This window comes from Amblyraja radiata, chromosome 1 (genome assembly GCF_010909765.2).
Source record: "Amblyraja radiata isolate CabotCenter1 chromosome 1, sAmbRad1.1.pri, whole genome shotgun sequence".
Lineage (NCBI taxonomy): Eukaryota > Metazoa > Chordata > Chondrichthyes > Rajiformes > Rajidae > Amblyraja > Amblyraja radiata.
Genome location: NC_045956.1, coordinates 15,019,365 through 15,044,475, shown reverse-complemented (window position 1 = coordinate 15,044,475; position 25,111 = coordinate 15,019,365). Strand labels below are relative to the sequence as shown.

At 42.0% G+C, this 25,111-nt stretch overlaps 1 protein-coding gene and 1 long non-coding RNA gene across 5 annotated transcripts in view; both read left to right on the top strand.

Annotated features, from left to right (window-relative positions):
• Positions 1-22,182, top strand: part of LOC116971164 (hedgehog interacting protein) — a 138,794-nt gene extending 116,612 nt beyond the window's left edge. Inside the window, exons 12-14 of one of the 4 annotated variants that reach the window (XM_033018138.1) lie at positions 8,599-8,747; positions 17,914-18,038; positions 21,363-22,182. In XM_033018138.1, coding sequence (XP_032874029.1) covers positions 8,599-8,747; positions 17,914-18,038; positions 21,363-21,548 — 460 coding nt within the window. In that variant the 3' untranslated portion in view covers positions 21,549-22,182. Of the gene's footprint in view, positions 1-8,598; positions 8,748-17,913; positions 18,043-21,359 lie in introns of all 4 variants that reach the window. The other 3 variants (XM_033018131.1, XM_033018124.1, XM_033018116.1) reach the window with 3 other exon arrangements.
• Positions 22,183-24,997: 2,815 nt separating this feature from the next.
• The window catches only part of LOC116971197, a 68,978-nt gene continuing 68,864 nt past the window's right edge, over positions 24,998-25,111 (top strand). The window contains exon 1 of the long non-coding RNA XR_004411434.1: positions 24,998-25,059. This is a non-coding gene — a long non-coding RNA (uncharacterized LOC116971197). The remainder of the gene's footprint in view (positions 25,060-25,111) is intronic.

Sequence of the window (25,111 nt, the reverse complement as noted above, 5' to 3'; positions counted from 1 at the left end):
ACCCACATAACATAGCATAGTACTTTGATAGTCAGCGAAGCCACATCTCTTAACCAATACAGCCAAGACATCAAAACATGATCTTTTTCATAGTTTAAAATTTCAAAGAAGAGCCAAAAATCTAAAACATTCTTTTGCAAAAATCTAAATGTTTTTAAAAACCTTGAAGAATGAAAACTCATTAGGCATTTGATAAAGAATACATTTGAAAGTTTTTAAAGTTGACAAGGATTTCGTTTCCATTATTCTGTGGGTTTCAGGGGTAGAATTCAATCTTACTTTGAGCAAAAGGAGACAATGGCCATTTCTAGGCCATTTCATGAAAGTCCTTCATTTGAAACACCTTTCTGATTTGATACAATTTCCATATTGCCCTGCACATGATAATGTTATCCTTACCTACCTCTCATACTTCTGGCCTCCTGTGTAACTGATCAAGCCCCAATAATCCAAGGTCTTCAATGGAAGTCTTGACATTCAAACCTCTCAGTCTCTGCCATAATCTTTATTGCAATGAAACCTCACCAATCCTTGGCTAATCTTCAGACTGCTCCTGGAAAACCACTCTTGAAACCACCGCAGGCCTTTCGGCTCACCAAGTCCGCACCCGTTCGTTAGTTCTATGTTAACCCAGTTACGCAAACCACCACACAGGCCCAATCCTTATATATTCCACCACTAATCGCATGCACTGACACCCCCCCCAAAACTGCAGCATGGGTCTGACTGATGGCCATCTGAATATAGCCTTACTCTCAATTCTCAGGAGGCACATTTTTATTTGCAGTTCAGAGTAGGGGCTCACAGCCAAAGACTCTAATTTCTGCCAGAAATTAAGCAGAAGGCATTTTGCCGAAGTTACTACCCCATTAGAATCCAACATTAGATAGAATCCAGCAACAAATTGCCCTTGCCCGTGCATGGAAATACCAAAGTAATTTTATCAACAATTTCTTGCAAAAATTGGGCCAGTGTCTTTATCTCTGCCCCCTATCTTTGCCCCATTTTACAGACTGTCTACTGAAACTATGAGAAATGACCATGTGCGAATGGGATGTCACAGTGGCGCAGCAGTAGAATTGCTGTTTACTGCGCTAGAGACTCGGATTTGTTCCTGGCTATGGGTGCTGTCTGTACGGAGTTTATACGTTCTCCCTGGAACCACGTGGGTTTTCTCCGGGTGCTCCAGTTACCTCCCACATTCTAAAGGCGTGTAGGTTTGTAGGTTAATTGGTTTCTGTAAATTGCTCCTAGTGTGTAGGATGCAAAACTGGGTACACATAGAACTAATGAATGGGTGCGGACTCGGTGAGCTGAAAGGCCTGTTTCCATGCTGTATCTCTAAACTAAATGTTGAATTGTTATACAGCAAGATTTTTTTTTTTTAAAGAGATAAAATTTTAATCTAGTTTTGATTGGGGTGTGGAATTGAATAAACTATTCCTAATATCAATATGAAATCAGAACGTAATGCGTTTTAAATGAGATGGCACAATCGGCTTCCATAGTAATTGTTTGAAATAGATTCCCAGGTTCCATTGGCTGGGCTGACCATAATACCTGCTGTTTGTGGATATTTATTCAGACGTAGGTGTTGCGGCAGATTTTTATATCGTTCAAGAGATTACTCCCTCTAGCTGCTAAGTGGACTACATGTTTAAGGAGAATGACGTAATACGCATGTGAGCTTTCTGTCAGAGACCTTCAGAGCTCCTTCATAGATAAATCTTCATAACACAGTCTTTTAATTAATAGATTCTTTATTGTTGATGAAAAACAATAAGGTACATCCAAACTTTTTCCGACTCGTACACTATAATCTTCTTCAAACTCCAGCATACCTCTTTAAAGGTTAGAAAACTCCTCGTGTCTCCGTTACACTTCGCATGGTCAAAGGGTATGTCTCCCTCATGCTGGTCCAAAACTAAACTAAAAACTAAGCTTCTGCGCAAGAAACATTAGATTAGATTAGATTAGATTAGATTAGATAGCCTTTATTGTCATTCAGACCGAAGTCTGAACGAAATTGAAGCAGTCATACATACAATACAATACAATAAAAAACAACAATAAACACATATTAACATCCACCACAGTGAGTCCACCCAACATCTCCTCACTGTGATGGAGGCAAAAGTCTTAGGTCTCCAGTCTCTTCCCTCCTCTTCTCCCTCTGCGCTAGGCGATACCCCCCGGGCGATGTTACAACTGTCCCGCGGCTCAATCACCGCGGCCCGGGGTGGTCGAAGCTGCCGCTCCATAGCTCCAAACATGCCCTAAAATACGTCATGAATCCCACCCACAATATAACGGGCAGTCTAAAATTTAAAGACACATGCCATAATTAATGACAGACAAAACAAGCCAAATGGCCACTACAGTAGGTGAATGTATTTTAGTTTAGAACATGACACAGAATCATAGAGTGGTTTTTGATGTAAGTTCATGGGATCAAATTAATTTCTATTGTGAAAGAAAATCATGGCTAATTAGGTGGGGGAAAACTCAAGATTTCTATGACTATGTTACACATTCTTTGCTTATTTTTTAACACAAACTGTCTGCCCCTCACTGAAACGTTCTTTGCAGAAGATAAATAAGCACTTAAGTTAGAAATAATGTAAACTGAATGAATTAATTTGGTAAGTGGGCATGTACATTATCACACCAATTATCTTTAATAATTGTAATTCATAGCATGCTTCTTATTTATAAAAGATATATAAATCAATATTTTTTAAACAAACTAAATCTGTGGTATTACAGAACATGCTGAAAATATTTAGTGTGTCGGCATCTATCGAGATAGAAGCTATTGTTTTGAAATCAGATAATGTGAACATTTTCATATGCAGATCATACAAAAAAGCAATTTTACCAGGGTTAGATCACATGAGTGATCTTTTCTGGGTGAAATCACACCCATCGGGAAATTAGAGTGGGCAATTTCAAGCGTGATTTACCTGACCCTGACTGATGTTTCACTAAATGAATTTGTGCACTTATTGACCCCACAACCTGTGCGTTGCACGATTTCTACCCTTCTGACATGAATCGGAGTTTTGGGTGAAACCTACAATCAGTTACAGAAAAAGTAGAGTGCAGTACGCATTATGGCCAACAATGAGGCTTCAGTTAAAAGGTCAGCACTGTGTCGTTAGCATCTTGCATACAGTATCTGCTAGTAAATACAAAAGTAGAAACTGCATTAACCAATTCTCCTCACTGTTCCCAGCCTTTTGTACAATCACATGAGAGATGCATGCTGTGATCTCTGCTCTCTTGAACACATCACAACCCAGAGTGCGGTGAGGCCATTGGGTACTCGACCTGAGCTATAGGGAGTGGTTGGATCAGCCAGGACTTTATTCCTTGGAACGCAGGAGACTGAGGGATGATATTGTAGAGGTGTATAAAATCATGAGGAGAATAGAAACGCTGAATGCACGGAGATTTTATTCCAGAGTTGGGGAATCAAGAACTAGTGGGCATAGGTTTCATGCGAAAGGAGAAAGATTTAATAGGAACTTGAAGGCAAATTTTCACACAGAAGGTGGGGACTCTATGGAACGAGCTGCCAGAGGAAGTAGTTGAGGCAGATACAATAACAACATTTAAAAGATATCTGGAGAGGTACTTGTATAGGAAAGCTCAAAGGGATATAGGCAAAACGTGAGCAAATGGGATGTTTCAATGGGGCATCTTGGTCAGCATGGACATGTTGAACCAAAAGGTTTTTTTCCCATGCTGTGTGACTCTGGGGTAATTTGTGGCAGAGCTCAATTGGAGTAGATCATCGCAGAGGAGTTTCAAACCCACAGGAGATAAAAAGGTATCCTTCCCCTATGTTTTCCTCTGTAGTGTTTGCAGCTGCTCTATGGCTGCCCGGGAGGGAGAACCTGTAAGGTTTGATGTTGATCAAGTTTTTCATGCAATTCCCAACAGGTTCAGATGTAAAACATGATCCTGCAATCTTGCATGCACATCACCTTAGCTCTGCTATTATTTCATAAACTAAGGGTGTGGTCCTGATTGCTGCAACCTACCTCATTTGTAGCCCACCCACTTTTAATCTGCACCTTCTTTGAAACTATAACGCTGTAACATTATATTCTGTACTCTAGTGTTTTTTATCTTTACACTGCCTGCTGGACGTGCATGGCTTGATTGTACCCATGTGTGGTATGTATGGACTGCATAGCAGCAAGGATATTAGCTCTATCTTGGTACACGTGGCAATAATAAGCCAATACCATATATGCTGAATAATTGCAATGGTCAGAATAGATGACAGCATCAAATGGAGCATCTATTTAGCACCTCAAAAAAGGATGGTTTTTTTAATCACCCTTTCCCTAGCATTTTCTGTTTATTTCAACTTTTTTTGCATCTGCATTTCTTCTAGCTAGTTTGCAACATCCCATTCCTGGGATTGAAGCTTCTGGATCAACTCTCAGGATATTTAATCATTTTAGTCCCCATTGGAATTCACAAGAAAGTATGAGATCCATAGGAATACATTCCATTTAAAATACTATCATTTTCACCCATTTTATGAAATAAAAATTAACTTTCTAGATCTCTTTACCAACTTGACCAAAATTCCTTGCATGCGTAGTTGCCATAAAACTGTATTTTTGTGTCTGCTGAAACTTTATTTAACTTTCTTCTATTCTAGATCCTTTATATTGCTTGAAACAACACCATATATCTGTCTCTTTTTTTGTCAGACTGTATGTCCAGCACCCATGTGGGATATTTGTTAATTTACTTTAGATAAATATTGAAAACCAAATAGACAATCTTTGGTTTCCACAACAAAGTCAAGTCTTTCACCACTGACTGTTTACCTCAGATTGATATTCCAACTCCACATTTAGATCCATTTTCATATTATCAGCCTCTTTTGCTGCATCTTCATTCCATTTCCTCCTCAAATCCATGATTCTGACATGCCCATCCTTTGTTACGCCAGTGTTTACAGGATAGTCTTTCTCCCTCCCCACCTATGCCACGTCTTCAAGCTTGCAATCATCACCATTCAATTCTCTTTTATATTTTGCCTCTGACGCATTGCCGCCTCTTTATTTGGCCCCTTACTAATGGGACTGGGTCATGATAGAATGTTAAACTTTGCAAAGGATAAGAAATTGAGGATTATAACTTGTAACAGGGAGATCTTCCTTAAAGTTCAATGAGGAATAAAGAAACGTACAGCGTGGACAGACAAATAAGAACAATATAATTAAACATGAGCAAGAGGAAGGCTTTTTATTTCCTGAAGGCAAGAAACCAAATTTTGTAGAAGTGCAAAGAGAAGAGAGGATATCAATACTAAATACAAATACATTTAAGAGGTGTTTGAATTTACCCAATGGAAGTGCAGGGGGATAGAGCGATATGGATAATGTACAGGCAGATGAGTAGACGAAACGTCACCTATTCCTTCGCTCCATAGATGCTGCCTCACCCGCTGAGTTTCCCAGCATTTTTTGTCTACAGGCAGATGAGATAAGTTTAAGTTGGCATCATGTTCAGCACAAACATTGTGGGCCGAAGGGCTCATTCCTGCACTTTACCGTTCTGTTGTTCCTTGTTCACCGAGTAATTTAGAAGCAGAAGGTTCTGCTAGAATTTCATGTTAACCTCTTCTGGAGGGCATGGTAAACAGTTATGAATGTAAATGCAGGTTCATAACATAAGGTGATAAGTGATGGGAGCTGAATTAGGCCATTCGGCCCATCAAGTCTACTCTGCTATTCAATCACGGCTGATCTATCTCTCCCTCCTAACCCCATTTTCCTGCCTTCTCCCCATACCCCCTGAGCATGCTTGTTAATTATTGTAGCGGCTGGCTGCATTACCCCTGTTTTCCTCATTGTTTCATAATTCATCTGCCCCCATGCCCCTATCTGTTTAGGAGAGATTTTAGAATGATGAGACTATGAAACTAGCTATGATGTAAAGTAGGTAATTGTGGCTGATTGTGATGATTGATTTAATGAGATACTCATATGGGTTGGATTGAACAGCCTATCCTGAATATTCTGTAAACCCAATTAAGATAAAGTCAACTTAATAATATTAAAATATATCAAAACAAATGATCGTGAATGAGGTTACTGTTTGGTGGCTCCAAAGCACGGCCATGGCAAGATAAGTAAAGTAATTTGCATTACTCTAAGTGTTAATACAAGGGAATGCAGTGACTGTTTAAATTAAACCATTTGGTCACTTCCAGTGGTCAATCTGCATTTGGTATTGGTAGACAGGAAAGCACAAAGCTTGCACGGAAGATAAAAAGTAACTTGATCCTGTATGATTTACAATAGAAGCGACTCTGTGTTACTTTAAAAAATATGGTGTGATGCTTTTATCATGTATGCAAACTGTTTAGTCTGTTTTAAACATCAATGTAAATTCTTCATACAAATGCCAGTCATCCGACATGATTTCCATTTAATCACGCAACCAGATTTATCTGTTTTGCATAACTTAGCCATGAATCTCTGAGCATTATATCACTAAGCAAGGTTAGTGCCAGTCCACGTACTCCAGGAGCCCATCAGTTTCATTCAGCTTCCATTTCGAGAACATGTTCAGTTTTACATTAAAATATATTGTGTTTTGTACGTCTCCATTCCAGAATGCATGTTCTTTTATTGTTGTGTAATGTCATTATTTGTCATCATCAATCCATTATGTAAAGTCTATTCAGTCTGTCAGAGATTTATTTAATACTGAGTCTATTTACAATCATATTGTAATATAACTTCCAAGCAATAACGTAGAAAATTACACTTGAGAAGCCACTATTGCATTTGAAATAAACTGAATAACCTTCTGTTAAAATAGCATGCAAAATAACATCTCAGATCACTACAGAAACCCAAGTTTGAAATGTTTGCATATGCATACTTGAACACTTTTTTAAGTCCCGAACTTACATTCAGCTGTTCACTAGTGTTTTTCCAATTGTATTTTGACACTGAAGTCCTCATATAGTTCTGAATTGCAGAGATTACCCATCACATATAGAAGGAAAAATATTTGACGTCCTGTGCCAGGGTAGAATTGGCATAGGTAGTTCTTTTCTATTCGCTCCAAAGTAAATTACTGCAAGGGACCATGATATGAATATGTAACTTTAGTTATTAGTAATTGCTTGAATTTATTGACAATTTTTATTTTTCACAATTATAATCATATTTCAAAATGTAATAACTTGAATCATTTTTAACTGATTTTAACTGCCAACAGTTGTCAAAATTGGGACGTATGACATTAATGCCCCTGTCCCACTTAGGAAACCTGAACGGAAACCTCTGGAGACTTTGCGCCCCACCCAAGGTTTCCGTGCGGTTCCCGGAGGTTTTTGTCAGTCTCCCTACCTGCTTCCACTACCTGCAGCCTCCGGCAACCACCTGCAACCTCCGGGAACCGCACGGAAACCTTGGGTGGGGCGCAAAGTCTCCCGAGGTTTCCGTTCAGGATTCCTAAGTGGGACAGGGGCATAAGTTTCTTTCAGCTGTTTTGTGGTGGGACTAGTTGTTAGCATCTCATCTCTTGTTATTTTGACCATAAATAACTATTCATCATAGAGGATCAGGTGAGCTTCTTTTGGCAGGTTCTGGCTGGGGAACGACATGATGTAAGGGTTCATAGGTCAGCGACAAGCCCAAAAATGGTTCAACAATGCCTGTAAATTCTGGGCATTGTCATACAGACACAGTGTGTCTATTTGTGATTGTTTCATCCTTAAAATAAATAGTGTTTCAAAAGATAGTGATTGATCTGAATGATTAAATTGGTTCTGTCGATAATAGTGCCAGAGACCACGGTTCAATCATGACCTGTGTTGGCTTTGGACTTTACTTTAGAGATACAGCGCGGAAACAGGCCCTTCGGTTTGGTACGCGCCGATCAGCGATCACACTATACACTAACACTATCTTACACACTAAGGACAACTTACAATTTTAGCAAAGCCAATTAACCTACAAACCTGCACATCTTTGGAGTGTGGGAGGAAATCGGAGGACCTGGAGAAAACCCACACGGGTCACCGGGAGAACGTACAAACCTTGAACAGACAGCACCCATAGTCAGGATCGAACCTGGGTCTCTGGTGCTGTAAGGCAGCAACTCTATCGCTGTGCCACTGTGCCGCCCTTGAGTTTGCACATTTGCCCTGTGACCACATTGATTTCCTCTGGGTGCTTCAGTTAACTCCCACATAACAAACACGCATGAGTTGGTCGGTTAATTGGTCACTGTAAAATGGCCTCATTCTGTAGGTGAAAGGTAGAATCTATGAAGAGAATGTAGGGAGAATAAAAAGTGGGATTAGTATAGGATTAGTGTGTTAGGACGGTGGGCGTGGACTCATGGGCTGAAGGGCCTGTTTCTGTGATGTATCTCTCTGAGTTGGATGATAAGCCATGATCATATTGAATGGCGGTGCAGGCTCGAAGGGCCGAATGGCCTACTCCTGCGCCTATTTTCTACGTTTCTATGACTGTAAACCAGCAGAGATTTGACGTATTACTTTTTCACCAAACAGAATAAACATTTGTTATTATTTTTACTTTAAACCAGACCCTTGGTTCCAGAAGAATGTAAGAAATTAGTGTTGCCTCCACAACCATTGGCAGCAGAGTGCTCGCATCTGTGTAGAAATGGACTTTGCACGCCTACAGGAATATGCTGCTGTAATCCAGGCTGGGATGGAGAATTCTGCAGAGAGGGTAGGTAGATTTTCTTTTATTTGTAAGCAAATCAGCAATGAATATAGAACAAATACTATGGAAGGTGCAATTTATTGCTTTGTACAATTAAATGCCAAATCTTCCTATTCTACAATATTATATATCATTCATTTCACACCACATTATTTATATTTTTATACCAGTTCTAAAACAAAATTAAATTGCACACTCGATCGTGTCTGTCTATGCATAACGTATGCAATGGGAAGAGAACTTAAGTCACACTTCCATATAGTTTCAGTACTCTAAACAACACAACAATGTCACCTCCTCAAAGCAGCAACAAATTATGTGTATGTCTGATTTTAAGCAACACCTTTTAATTAATATCATATACCTCTGAAATTGATGGTCAAAAGTGAGGCTTCCTTTTAGTGTTCCAAGTTCCAAGCATAAAGAGTTAGCGTAACACAAGGTAGAAGTGGCAAATTATTTCACTTCTAGCCTCAGAATTAGCTACATCACATTCCATCTTAATGAGGTATTCATTCAGAAGTTTAGGGGTAACATGAGGGGGAACTTCTTTACTCAGAGAGTGGTAGCTGTGTGGAATGAGCTTCCAGTGGAAGTGGTGAAGGCAGATTCGATTTTATCATTTAAAAATAAATTGGATAGGTATATGGACGGGAAAGGAATGGAGGGTTATGGTCTGAGTGCAGGTAGATGGGACTAGGTGAGAGTAAGTGTTCGGCACGGACTAGAAGGACCGAGATGGCCTGTTTCCGTGCTGTAATTGTAATTTGGTTAATATAGTCACAATCACAATTACAATCACAATCACAATAATACTTTATTAGCCAGTTATGTTTTGCAACACACGAGGAATTTAATTTGCCAAGTCAGTCATACAAATAAAAAGCAATGGAACACACAAAATACATTTTAACACAAACATCCACCACAGTGACCCCTCCACATTCCTCACTGTGATGGAAGGCGAAAAAGCGTTCAAATCTCTTCCCTTCTTTGCTCTCCCGCGGTCGGGGGCCTTGAACCCTCTGTTGACGGGACGATCTTGACCCGTAGCCGGCGGTGTTTTTGGCCCTCCCGCGTCGGGGCCTCTCCCGAGACTGCGAGCTCTCGATGTAAAGTCCGCAGATAGACACAAAATGCTGGAGTAAGTCAGCGGGTCAGGCATTTTCTCTGGCAAAACCGGATAGGGGATAGTGACCCTTCTCCAGACCACCTCCAACGGAATCCCACCACTAGCCACATCTTCCCATCTCCACCCCAACTGCAGAGACCGTTTGCTCCGCAACTCCCCTTTTCACTCATCCCTTCTCACCCAAACCACCCTCCCCAGGTACTACCCCCTGCAACTCCTGTCCCTATACCTCCTCTCTCCATCCGGGGACCCTGACAGTCCCAGAGATTCACTTGTACCTCCTCCAACATCATCTATTGCAATGATTCCCAACCTGGGGCCATATGGCCCCAAAGGTGCCATGGCAAATTTCAGGGGGGCCACAGAACAATTTGGGGATTTAGGGGGCCACAGGTTCAATGAAGGGGACACTTTTTTCCCCGCTAATAATGTCAGCGGGGGGGGCACAGAAAAATTAAAGAGCCCAAGGGGGCCATGAACTAAAAAGGTTGGGAACCACTGATCTATTGTATCGCTGGTCCAGGTGTGGGCTCCCATATATTGTCGAGACCAAGCGTAGTCTGGGCGATCGTTTCACTGAACACCTCTGTACAGTCTGCCTTAGACCAGCAACCTCCCAGTTGCCAAACATTTTAACACACCTTCCCATTTCTTTACCGACCTTTCTGTCCTGGGCCCCCTCCACTGTCAGAGTGAGGCCACATGCAAATTAGAGGAACAGCACCTCATATTTCACTTGGGCAGCTTTCAACCTAGTGGTATAAATGTTGATTTTTAAGTAAACCCTGCATTCCCAAACTGCTCCTCCCCATCCTAATCGTCCTGCCAGTTTTGTTGTTCACATCCATACATCCCTTCATTATCACCTCTTCCACAGCCAGCAATGGACCTTTGTGGGCTCCATTTTTCCTTGGTCATTGCTGCTGACTCTGACTTGTTCTGAACCTTTTCATTCCTCTATTTCCCCTCCTCCCTGACTCTCAGTCTGAAGAAGAGTTTCTACCCGAAACGTCACCTTTTTCTTCTCTCCAGGGTTGCTGCCTGACCCGCTGAGTTACTTCAGCATTTTGCATCTATTTTTGATCGTCTTATTTTCCTGTTTCTCGTAAACTGCCAATTTTAGAATCGAGGTTCCTGGCTGTAAAAAGCAAAGCTTCTAATTCTAGGTACAGTGTGCTTATGTAGGAATTTTAAACAGTTCTGTTTCGGCTCATAAATCTGATCAGAATTCCGTTCGTTCTGGGAAAAGAATTTCGGAAAACAATTTTAACATTCAGTTCTATAACAGCAAACCTGAAACATAACATTCTGCATAATTTCCTGGCGCCTGCATGGCATTTAAATGTGGCTTTTCACCTTAATGTTTTTCCCATTTGAGCTGCAGTGAATTCTTGACTACTTGTTCTCGATGTTGGGGGAGTCCAGAACCAGGGTCCACAGTTTAAGAATAAGGAGTAAACCATTTAGAGTGGAGATGAGGAAATACTTTTTCACACAGAGAGTTGCGAGTATGTGGAATTCTCTGAGGGGGGTAGAGGCCGGTTCTCTGGATGCTTTCAAGGGAGAGTTAGATAGAACTCTTAAAGATAGCGGAGTCAAGGGATATGGGGAAAAGGCAGGAATGGGGTACTGATGGTGGATGATCAGCCATGATCACATTGAATGGCGGTGCTGGCTCGAAGGGCCAAATGGCCTACTCCTGCACCTATTGTCTATTGTCTAAAGTAACAAATTTGCTGTTCTCAGCCTGAATTTTAGCACTGAAGGATGGTAGTCAACATTCAATTTGTTGAAAAGAGCCACTGCGAATCTACATTGTGCATTCTATTTCATACAAGTTTTTTTAAATGGACATTTGGTCCAACGAGCCACCTTACCCTCCAACCCATAAACAGTCTGACACCTGATAGAAAACGACACCCTCCAGAGTGTCTGTTGTATGCATAGAGTTATATAGTGTGGAAACAAGCCCTTCGGCCCAACTTACCTATGCTGACCAACATGCCCCATCTATATTAGTCCCATCTGCCAGCGTTTAGCCCATATCCCTCTAAATCTATCCTATACATGTACCTGTTTAACCCCTACAACCGTTTCGCTGAACACTTGCGCTCAGTCCGCCAAGGCCTTCTGGATATCCCCTTGCTAACCATTTTAACTCCCCTTCTCATTCCCGTACTGACCTTTCTGTCCTCGGCCTCCTCCACTGCTAGAATGAGGCCATGCACAAACTGGAGGAACAGCATCTCATAATTCACGGGTAGCTTCGAACCTATGAATATTTAAGTTGCCAATCTTTAGGTAACTACCTACAAACAGACCCCATCCTTATCCCCTTTCCTCAACTCCCCTTCCTCACCTTCCTTGAGGTGCACCTAGACATGCACACACTTCTCCCCTCTCCCTTCCACTTTTATTCCTTTATTTGGCTTCACAATTTCCATTTATTTTATTACCTCTCACATTTTGTCTTTGCATCTCTGGTCTTTGTCCAACCATCTGCCTAGCAAACGCCTCGCCGCCCACCTGTATCTACCTATCATAGAAACTAGGTGCAGGAGCTAGCTGATCATCCTAAATCAGTACCCCGCTCCTGCTTTCTCCCCATATCCCTTGATTCCTTTAGCCCAAAGAGCTATATCTAACTCTCTCGTGAAAACATCCAGTGAATTGGTCTCTACTGCCTTCTGTGGCAGAGAATTCCACAGATTCACAACTGTCAGGGTGAAAAAGTTTTTCCTCATCTCAGTCCTGAATGGCCTAACCCTCAAGGGCCTGTCCCACTTGGCAGTCATTCGCGCGCCATTTATGCAACCTTCCAGCGTGTGGGTAGCGCGGGACAGGCGCGTGGTGTGGAGGAGTGTGGAATGGCGTGGAGGAGTGTGAACTTCGTCCTGCACAAAATCTTCGCGCACCAACGGCCTGTCGCGTAGCTGGCGGCCAAAGTGGGACAGGCCCAAGACTCTGGTGCGAAGCAACGTCTCGCCTCCAACAGCAGCAGAAGCAGGCAAATGATCGTCAAACTCGGCCTGGAGCTCACGGCCGTTGCGGTCTGGATCCGCCCCACTCCCACTCCCAGAGCGGGGCCGAGACGATTGGAGATAGACACAGAATGCAGGAGTAACTCAGCGGGACAGGCAGCAACTCTGGAGAGAAGCAATGAGTGACGTTTCGGGTCGAGACCCTTCTTCAGACTGAAGAAGAGTCTCGACCCGAAATGTCATCCATTCCTTCTCTCCAGAGATGCTGCCGGTCCCGTTGATTTACTCCTGCATTTTGTGTCTATCTTCAAATGACGTCACGCGCTCCAGACGGCTGTGCGGACGCATGATGACGAGCGCGACCATCGCGCGTCAGTCACTACCGGCCTGTCACGTAAATGACGGCCAAGTGGGACATGCCCTTTATTCTTAAACTGTGACTCCTGGTTCTGGACTCCCCCAACATTGGGAATTTTTTTTCCTGCATCTAGCCTGTCCAATCCCTTAAGAATTGGACATGTTTCTAAAAGAATCCCTCTCATCCTTCTAAATTCCAGTGAATATAAGCCCAGTCAACCAATTCTTTCATCATATGTCAGTTCCGCCATCCTGGGAATTAACCTGGTGAACCTACGCTGCACTCCCTCAATAGCAAGAATGTCCTTCCTCAAATTAGGAGACCAAAACTGCACACAATACCCTAGGTGTGGTCTCACTAGGACCCTGTAAACTGCATTAGGACCTCCTTGCTCCTTTACTCAAATCCTCTCGCTATGAAGGCCAACATGCCATTATCTATCACTCACCTGGCTTTGTTCTGCTTCTCTTCTCTTCCAGCTTTCTCCCCCGCCCCCCACCACAATCAATGAAGAAGGGTCCCAACCCAGAACATCACCTAATCATGTTCTCCAGAGATGTTGCATGACCCGCTGAGTTACACCAGCATTTTGTGTCGTTTTTCCATGTATAGCTGTTGTGGTTTATGATCCAAGAAGATATCCTCTGTGCCAATAATTTTAAATGCTGTTGGTTTGGGAAATTGGCTGATGACCTCTCCAAATTGGTATGGACTTCTCATCAGGTCCAGCCCACTTTTTTCTATTTTTTTTCCACTTTGGACTTCTGCGCGTAAAATCTTAAAATTAAATCTTAAAATTGCACACATTGAAGTATAATTAAGTTGAATAATTTGAAACTCACCTTATTTAGTACAGAACAATGAAAATCAAATCTGTTCATCTGTTGAAAGTGAACATTTTGGAAGAGGTTATGGCTGGTTTAAAGTTGAGGGCAGAGCAGGAAGTGGATTGCACTGCAGTGTTGCAGACAGGCATGTTCAGTGCCTGGTGACAGCTGCACTGTTGCGTGATGTCCCAAGGTCATTTTGGGTTTCTGTTCCTTGAGGCAAATAAAAACGACAGAGCGGAAAAGAAAACATCTCCATTCAAGGTCAACTCTCCAAGAGTTCTTAAATATACATTCACACTCATACGTACAGCCGATAGCCAGGCTAACATCTGTAGCATTGGTGACCCGCGTTAGTCAGCAGCCGTTGGATAGGCTACGCCATTTGCATGCCTGACACCAGACTCCCCAAGCAGATATTCTGGGCTCTGTCGTGGAAGGAAGTTACTAGGCAAACACAGGTATATGCTCAAAACCTCTCTGAACAAGTGCAACAACTACAGGGACTCCTGGTAACCTCTGTCCCATGGCCACTCAAAGTAGAAAATGTCCATTCGAGATTGCATCATGAACCTCGTGTTAGTGCAACACAGAAGCCTGCATAAATATTGGAAGAATTATTCACCTCACAAACTATCCACCCACCCACCCACCCATGCCATCAGCCTCCTCCTGAATCTCAAGTTCAAGTGAGTTTATTGTCATGTGTCCCTGTATAGGACAATGAAATTCTTGCTTTGCTTCAGCACACAAAACATAGTAGGCATTTACTACAAAACAGATCAGTGTGTCCATATACCATTATATAAATATATACACACATGATAAAATAAACTGATAAAGTGCAAATAACAGATAATGGGTTATTAATGATCAGAGTTTTGTCCGAGCCAGGTTTAATAGCCTGATGGCTGTGGGGAAGTAGCTATTCCTGAACCTGGTCGTTGCAGTCTTCAGGCTCCTGTACCTTCTACCTGAATGTAGCAGGGAGCAGGGAGCCTCTCCAGTGGGAGAGTCCGTAGTTCCCATTTTGAATCATTCGCCATGTCAGTATACAAAAGTGGAGTGGAAGCCAGTTATCCTCAATCCCAAGTGACTGCCCAGTAAGAAGAATGGAAGCATCAACGAGTCGTCACCACCAGTCCTTTCTATTTCACTTACCCAATTAGAAAGTCGAATGATATTGTGCTGACAAAGTAAGAGTTATTGATTCCCAGTTCACATATTATATTGTGAGTGAGCTAGGCATTAAGCAAATTTGTGTTTGGAGTGAAAACTATGCCACCACTTTCAAGATTGACAGTGACGCTGCATACATAGTACTTATTGCATTTGCAGGGTATTTTATGGAACATGCCTCTTACATTTCACAAGCTCTATCATTGGGATTTAGATACCAAAGTGACTTTTAGCTTAAAGAGAATCATGAGTGACTATTTCTCCAACTTCAAGTAACCCCTGCATTCCCTCTCTCTCCATTCCTCCCCCACCCAAGTCACACCAGCTTTCATTGTCAACTAGCTACAGCTAACAATGGCCAGTTTCCTTTATCATTGTTACTTTTTTGCATATCTTTCATTCGATATCTCTCTGCATAATTTCCTATATCTCACATTTCCCTTTCCCATAACGTTTAGACTGTAGAAGGTTCTTGACATGAAATGTCACCCATTCCTTCTCTACAGAGATGCTGCCTGTCCCGCTGAGTTACTCCAGCATTTTGTGTCTATCGTGAGTGACCACATTGAATTGAAAACAGATTTATCCTCCTACATTCAAAAGATATATAAAGTAAAGTAAAGTATCCTTTATTGTCATTCAGATATTTCAGTCTGAACGAAATTGTATACCTTGCAGTCATAACATAGAATAAAATAACGAAACACACACTTAACACAGTTTAACATCCACCACAGTGAGTCTACCAGGCACCTCCTCCCTGTGATGGAAGGCAAAAATCTTAAAGTCCTTGTCTCTTCCCTCCTCGTCTCCCTCTGTGTTGAAGCGATCCAGCTTTTGATGTTGGGACCCCGCCGGGTGATGGTAAATCCAGCAGCCGCATCCGAGCTCCGCGAACGGGTCGGTTCAAACTCCGCGGCCCGGGGCGGTCGAAGCTGCCGATTGGTTCTTCTTTTAATAATAAAAGAAGAACCAATTTAAATAAAATTATACAAGAACATCAGTTTATTTTGTAGTATGCGCATTTTTCAAAGCTATAGGTTATTTTCTTCTGCATCCTTTACAACGACCAAGGTTTAACAGATTTGCGAATTTAGGTTGCAACATTTATGTAAATGTTTGATTAGATTTTAAATTCCTCACGTTTTGCTGGTTATCTTACTGATAATTTCTTACAACATAAATAATGTGGAATTTTAATTTGTTGACTATTTGCTTCCATTTTCTGGTCGGTGGTTCGTGATGTCAAAAGCCGATGTGTAATCTTGTGCTGGATGATTAATTATGAAACAACATTTCTATTCGCTTTTCTGCTTCATGGAATAAAACAAATATTTTTAAGCGTGATTTTTCAATTAATGATCAAATATATTAAAATACTGAAATAGCCATGTTTCTGGAATTGTAACATTTTTTATTTTTTTATTATTTGAAGTAAGTACAATAATACGGTACCATAGATACCTGGTATATATTGACATGTTACAGCTCATGTACAACTTTAAAAAAAAAAATTTATTTTAACAATAAAAGGGAGACAGAAAAAGAATAGAAAAGAAATAGAGAAGTGTGTGATATCAGAAAGTGAGAAAAGGAAAATGAGAAAAGAAAGAAAAGAAGCAGAGGTAGAATGCAGAAGAATAAAGGAGAGATAGCTATTTGTTATTCTTGACCACCATTCACCCAATCCTGAAACGGATCGTTTCTACGTTTGTGTTGCACCATTTGCTTGTAAGAAGTCGACAAATGGAGACCAAATCCCTGGAATTGTAACATTGAAAGTAGCATAAACATTTTGTTGTGGAATGGTGAAAATTCACACGGTGGTTTTCAGAAATATTCTTCACACCACCAAGGACAGAGCTCCCTTGATCTCCCTATTTTAAGCTTTCTCACAACTCCCCCTTCTCATCCTCCACAGCAAGAGGGCAAGTGCTTCATTTCTCCACAGCATTTCTGTCAGAGGCAGCTGAAAGAACACCAGGAGGAAGGCAAGGGCAACTGGTCATATGGGGAAATCCTGCCCAGATAATCAACAAAGGCAGCAGGGTTAAGCACACAGTGGAGCAAACATCATAAGGTTTCAGAAGGTCATAAGGGATAGGAGCAGAATTAGGCCATTTGGCCCATCGAGTCTACCCCACCATTCAATCATGGCTGATCTACCTCTCCCTCCTAACCCCATTCTCCTGCCTTCTCCCCATAACCCCTAACACCCGCACCAGAGAAATAATCTTATCTTTCTCTACCTTAAAAATATCCATTGGCCTCCACAGCCTTCTGTGGCAGCGAATTCCACATTCACCTTTCCTCTACTCCACTTCTGAAATTTAGTTCTATTCTCTTCAATTTTAGTCTAACTTCAGAAGTAGTGTATAATACAGTGCCATTAAAATAGACTGGGATCGATTTTTCCCAAAACAGAAAAAAATGATTGACCTGAGAATGATGCAAGTCCCAGAACATGTGTGCTCACCAGGAGTAATACTGAGCATTGTTCCTCATTCCCAAGTTTGCCACATATATGGAACTATGACCCGTTTCCAACAAATGCAGAAAAACTTGACATTTCAACATTAAGATATGTTTTTGTTTTCTAAACAGGGTATTATATTTTTGTCTTTATCTACATATTCTAATCTTTAAGCTAATGTTAATTTTTTGATGTATTAAATATTTCTATTTTTTTTAACAGCGAAGTGCGACCCAGTTTGTCAGCATGGTGGTGTGTGTGTGCGACCAAATAAATGCTTGTGTAAGGAGAGCTACACTGGACCACAGTGCGAACAAGTGGATAGAAACATTGAAAGAGTGGCAAGGGCAGGTATTATTCAACTGGCAGATTAATGTATATATATATATATATATATATATACCTTTGGAATAATAATGTACTAACTTGCTTTGGTAGTTAATGAGACTTTCGCAAAATATTTTTTAAATTACCTATTTCACAGATTGAGTAACAGTAGTAAACACAAGGAACTGTAGATGCTAGAATCTTGTGTGGACCACAAAGTGCTGTAGTAACTGAGGTCAGGACCCAACTTCAGTCTGAACATGGGTCCTGACCCATAACTTTCGGCAGAGACCGCTCCCTCCATAACTCCCTGGTCAATTTGTCCCTTCCCACCCGAACCACCTCCTCTCTGGGTATCTTGCAGTGAGCGACTCCCTCTTCATCTGCCAAAGCCTTTCCACCATCCCAGGGTAGGAGAATCAGGAACCATAGGACATACGTTTAAGATAAGGGTGGGAAGATTTAATAGGATCCTGAAGGGCAACTTTTTTACACAAAGGATGGTAGCTATATGGAACGAGCTGACAGACGAAGTAGACACAAAATGCTGGAGAAACTCAGCGGCTGAGGCAGCGTCTATGGAGAGAAGGAATTGGCGATGTTTCGGGTCGAGACCCTTCTTCAGACCTTCAGAGGAAGTAGTTGAGGCAGGTACTGTCACAACGTTTGAAAAATATTTGGACAGGTAAATGGATAGGATAGGTTTAGAGGGATATGGGCCAAACTAAAGCAGGTGAGACTATTGTAGATTGTGTATGTTGGTTGGCATGGACAAGTTGGGCCAAAGGGCCTGTTTCCACGGCGATTGACTGCGACAATAATTCTCTATGACCATTCAAAGGTTACAAGGCAGGAGTGTGCTGGAACATTTGCATTTGCCTGGATGCATATTGATTCAGTAATTGTCAAGCTCATCCCCAAGCTTGACTGGTACCCCTGTCCATCATCCTAAATATTCATTCCTTCCAGTGTGCCAGTTCACAGCAAGTATGGTATGCAGCAAATACCAAAGGCATGAATGTTACTCGCTCTTCCAACTGCACCTCCCAAACTGCATAGTCTACCTCCCAGAAAGCTGAGATTCCAGTTGCATTGGAACACTGCCCCGTGTAGATTCCTCTTCAAGTTATACACCATCCATAATTGAAAGTATGTTGCCATTTTATTCTCGCCACTACGCCTCACCACCAATCTCGCCCATTCCCAACAGCACGGTGAGGGCAATTTCATGAAAAACACTGCATTGGTAGAAGGCAACAGCTCACACCCCCAATGACCATTTGGCACGTTCAATATACGCTGGCCTTGCCCACAAAACCTTCATCCTGCCAAATTACAATCTACTGCCACAATTCTTGAAACAAGAAAAGTTCCGTTTCCTTGCTTACCTATTGCAATGCATCGGAGTAGACATCGCTTTGTCTTGGAGATGTATTTATTCTAACTATCATTATTTGTTACATTTGTTTATTTACATTGAATACAATAAATTAGTTACATTAGAGTGTTGTTAAATGATTAATCTCAAAGTTAGCAAAAGGAAAATGCTGCAGATGCAAGAAATTTGAAATGAATAAATAAATACACATACATACGTACATACATACGTACATGCATACGTACATACATACATACATACATACATACACACATACATACGTACATACATACATACATACATATAAATGCTTTAAATAGACAGACACTACCTACAGAGGACATCCTTAATGTTTCAGACCAACAACCTTTCATCTGAATATTTCGGAGTTGAACCATTGTAGAGGAAGCCAGGAATGATAAGCACTTTGGGTTGCATTCAATTGTATGAAAAGTGCTACACAAATAAAGTTATTATATATTCAAAAAAAGTGCAATCAGAATCTATCACCGTAAATAATTGCAGTAATAATTCGGGCCCTATCCCCGACCTCTACCTCCGCTACATTGACGACAACTGCGTTGGTGCTACCTCCTGCACCCAAACACAACTCACTGACTTCATCCATTTCACCACTAACTTCCATCCGGCACTCAAATATACCTGGACCATTTCCGACATTTCCCTACCATTTCTTGACCTCACTATCTCCATCGCAGGGGATAGACTCCTGACCGACATCCACTATAAACCCACTGACTCCCATGGCTATCTGGGCTACACTTCTTCCCACCCTGCTTCCTGTAAGGACTCCATCCCCTACTCCCAATTCCTCCGTCTACACCGCATCTGCACCCAGGATGAAGTGTTTCACACCAGGGCATCAGAGATGTCCTCATTCTTCAGGGAACGGGGGTGCCCCTCTTCTACTATAGATGAGGTTCTCACCAGGGTCTCTTCTATACCCCATGACTCTGCTCTCACTCCCCATCCCCCCACTCGTAACAAGGGCAGAGTCCCCCTTGTCCTCACCTTCCACCCTACCAGCCGTCACGTACAACAAATAATCCTCCGACATTTTCGCCACCTCCAACGTGACCCCACCACTTGCCACATCTTCCCATCTCCTCCCCCTGTCCGCTTTCCGCAGAGACCGCTCCCTCCGTAACTCCCTGGTCAATTCGTCCCTTCCTACCCGAACCACCCCCTCCCCGGGCACTTTCCCTTGCAACCACAGGAAATGCTACACTTGTCACTTTACCTCCCCCCTTGACTCTATTCAAGGACCCAAGCAGTCTTGGCAGAGGTTCACCTGCACCTCCTCCAACCTCATCTATTGCATCCGCTGCTCTCGGTGTCAGCTGCTCTACATCGGTGAGACCAAGCGTAGGCTTGGCGATCGCTTCGCCCAACAACTCCGCTCGGTTCGCAATAACCAACCTGATCTCCTGGTGGCTCAGCACTTCAACTCCCCCTCCCATTCCAAATCCGACCTTTCTGTCTTGGGCCTCCTCCATGGCCAGAGTGAGGACCACCATAAATTGGAGGAGCAGAACCTCATATTTTGCTTGGGTAGTTTACACCCCAGCGGTATGAACATTGACTTCTCCAATTTCAGGTAGTTCCTACTTTCTCCTCCCCTTCTCAGCTCTCCCTCAGCCCACTGGCTCCGCCTCGTCCTTTCTTCTTTCCACCCCCCACACCCTCACCCCCCCCCCCCCCCCACCCTACCCACCCCCCCCCCCCCCACCCTCACATCAGAAGGGTCTCGACCCGAAACGTTGCTTATTTCCTTCGCTCCATAGATGCTGCCTCACCCGCTGAGTTTCTCCAGCATTTTTGTCTACCTTCGATTTTCCAGCATCTGCAGTTCCTTCTTAAACATCAAATAATTCTGTCATTTCATTCATCCAATAATTTGGCTTTTTATTCAGAATTATTTTTTCATTGTTTTCTTCCACAGCAGTTTGCCAGCAGCCCCGGAAGATTGGGAAGTGCCACACCCCGACATGGCGCTGGTTCTTCATTGTGGACACCAGGCAGTGTGAACAGTTTGTTTTTAGTGGTTGCCAAGGAAATAAAAATAGATTCAACACTCAAGAGGAGTGCGAGAAAACCTGCTTACCAGGAAACTATCAAGGCACAGAACTGATGCAGAGGATGGATAAATAAACTCTAGACCACCCATCTTTTAGTTTCTTCCATAATGACAGAAAAATCAAATACATTTCATACTTTTTGATGTATATTTTACATGGGACTAAAAGATTTTAACATTCAGAAATGGGGAAAACAGGTTACTTCAGGTTTTTATTATCTAACCTTAAATTTATTTTAAAATAATGTGTAATATCTGAAGTGAAATTTTAGAAACAGTGACATCTGAAAAAAATGGTCAAACTGTATAAGCTCATAACTGGTCGGCCATCGCCAGATTCTAATTGGTGTACGTAGATTTAAAACAAAGACATTTAAATGTATAATTTCTTTTTAAAATTTAATATATTGTTTATGTAAATGCATGCTTAATGTCCTCAAGAATACAGTATTTTACTGTGACCATTGAGCTGATAAATTGTATTTTTAAACATTATCTGTTACATACTGTATTGCATCTGTTATTATACTATATGTAAGCTGCAGCAGATATGCTAAAGTATATTTTTATTACAGTAGCTACAAAAGTAATTGACCACTGGTAGTTCTCCTAAACTTCTACAGGCTCTCTTTGTGGGCCCATATCTTAATGATCATTAAACTGTAACCTGTAAATTTTAGCGACGAAACCATTGATGTCAAATACCATGTTTGTCAAGGACTAATTATCATCAAGTCTTTAAATGTTTGGAGGTGAGATCTCATAATGCTGCTGGAAAGATCAAATGCCGAGAAATTGTGTGTCACTTTTTTGTTGTTGCTCTATACATGCATTGCATATGGCGTTAACGCTCACTCAGATCTCCAGAAAATGTTTCTTAAAGCAGTGCAATGAGTTTTGCACACAGAATCACGCACTAAAACAGGATTTTATCAGAAGCTAAATATGGAGTTCATAAACCTCTCTGCTGTTTACGCATTGACCACTCGGAAGTGAGTTGTTGCTTTCAAGTCAAGTCAATTTTATTTCTATAGCACATTTAAAAACAACTCTCGTTGACCAAAGTGCTTTACATCAGCACAGGTACATTGTGCACCCTTCCCCCAACAGCCGCCAAAAACGCCACCAAAAACACTGCTGTGGAGGTGAGGCAAAACACAGGTCGCTAAACATTCTTGTTTAATTGGGCATCCGGCAGTTAATGGTCTAACCTGGTCTAGACCCATGCTGCCATGAGGTGCAGGCTAGGCTAAGCTTGCAGCTCAGAACTGATTTGAATAAAGAGCCTGTGGTCAGGGAAGAGAGAGCCATCGAATCATTGCCCATAATGCTGATCACGGCCGGATTTACGTATAAGCTAGACAAGCTTTAGCTTAGGGCCTCGAGATCTAGGGGGGCCTACTCACCTCGCTGCCTCACCAGACCCGTCGAACCTCGCCGCCCCACCGACCATCCGCCCACCGGGACCTCCTACTCTTTGCCCGCTGACCCTGGCCACTCCACCGCCCTCCAGCAGCCGTCGCCTTACCTGCAGCCTGGACTCAGCACCGGGCCTGGTGTTTCCACGCTGCAGACTCTCACTCCCTCGGGTTTGACTGCGCTGGGTCCTAGTGCTAGTCCCCCAACCCTGGTAATCTCTGTGGCTGTTCCACTGGGTCTTCCCCATCCCCCTCAAACCAGGTGACCCCAGCACTTCCCCACCCACACTACAGTCCTCATACCCTCCTACCCCCTGACCACCCACCACACCTCCAGGTAAAGCATCGCCCGTTCCGCGGTGAATCTAATATGTATTTTAAAACCAACTGTTTAATGACAACATACAGTAGGATCTAAAAGTGTCACACTGTCACTGTAGGGTAGTCATGGTCCTCTAGTCGTGGGGGTGGGGATTGGGAGGGGACGGGTGGGGTGCTTCACAAGTGAAATAGCTTAGGGCCTCCCTTCATCTAAATCTGGCCCTGATGCTGATCATTGGAAACTGAGGCTGGCAGATATTTTGTGCTATTAGTTGAGCTTTTTTTTTCATTTCCATATCTATGTATTCCTTGGATTTTCTGTGAGCAGTCAGTCAAGGTCTTTGATCACACCAAGAGTTTCCATTTACATCAGAAGTGGAACAAATGCATTTGCATGACCTCTGGTATCATTAAATACAGGCCGTCGTTGGACAAATGTCAATCCCACTGAGGTGAACAGTGCACAGAACTCCCCAAAGCAAATTCCCAAGGGGTGGAATGTCATCCAAAAATGATCACTAAACCAAGTTAACCAAAAGAAGCAGCATTTGTGCATAGAATGAGAAATAATAGATCCAGTATCTAGGCAAGGAATTGCTTTCTCCCAACCCTTATCCATTTATACGCAGCAAACCCCCAGCATTTTCACATAAATAAAAGGATATCCTGCTAAGAAATATTTTCCTTTCCCTTGTATTAATTTAATTGACAGATCCACTTTGCCAGACTTCATGCAGTATTCCATCCTAATTAACAGTTTGTTTTGGACTTTACCTTGTATATTCAGCACGTAAATACAGCAATTTAACTGTGAACTTGAGTACAGAATATGAGAAAAACTGAGTTAATATGTGGTTTGGTGAGGCATTGCTGCAAATAGTTATGCAAAGTATTATTAAATGTTTTGTGTAAAAATTGCTTCTTTATATCATCACTTCATAATCATGAGATTTCATTTGGTCCTGTTAAATATATCAATTCCGAGCACGTAAGTGGAAACAATTGACAAGAAACTGGAAAAAAAAAAGGTAGATTAGTATTGAGTTCAAAATTGCTTCTCTTTAAATACTTGGTAATAAGTCTAACAATAACCATTCAAAGTGAAGGTAATAACCAGAAATGTACGTAACAAGTTGCAAGGCACTATTTTCTGGTGCTACTAAACCAGGGAAAGAACAAAGATTAACATTTTTGGTTATTTTATTGATGATCACTGAGACTACACTAAAGTAGGGTCTCGACCCGAAACATCATCGATTCCTTCTCTCCAGAGATGCTGCCTGTCCCGCTGAGTTACTCCAGCATGTTGTGCCTATCTCCATATCAGGTGTTGGCCAAGTACAATATTTTAAAATGTCACCATAAAACTAAATTGAGACGTTTGCATTTTTATTTATTTTATGAATTGAAAGTAATTAAATTAAGAAGATTAAAATGAGAATCCATCAAGTGTTGACCTTTTTCTAAAAATAACCATTGAGGTATTGTGTCTGGAATAACAGCGCCCCGTAATATCCCCCCCCCCCCCCCATATTAACCGATCAGTGTAAGCTATGACAATGATAGTGGCATTCAATAAAAATGAATTCAATTCAGAGTATTGGTGATTTCAGCAGCATTTTTCACTGCACATGTTATAGTGTTTCTGGTGTGCAGCCCCAAATTCCAAACGTGGAACGGATATAATTGCAGCAAATGCAACGCACTCTGTGAATGATATTATTGACTGAACTCAATGTTCCAATGTTTGGACCAATGTTAATCATTAATGGAAAATGATTGCAAGTGGAATGAAAAATGGACCGCCCTGTGCCATACAGCAACAGGTAAACTATTTTATTTAAGTTACATTCCTGAAGGGCTGAATTGGAGGATCTT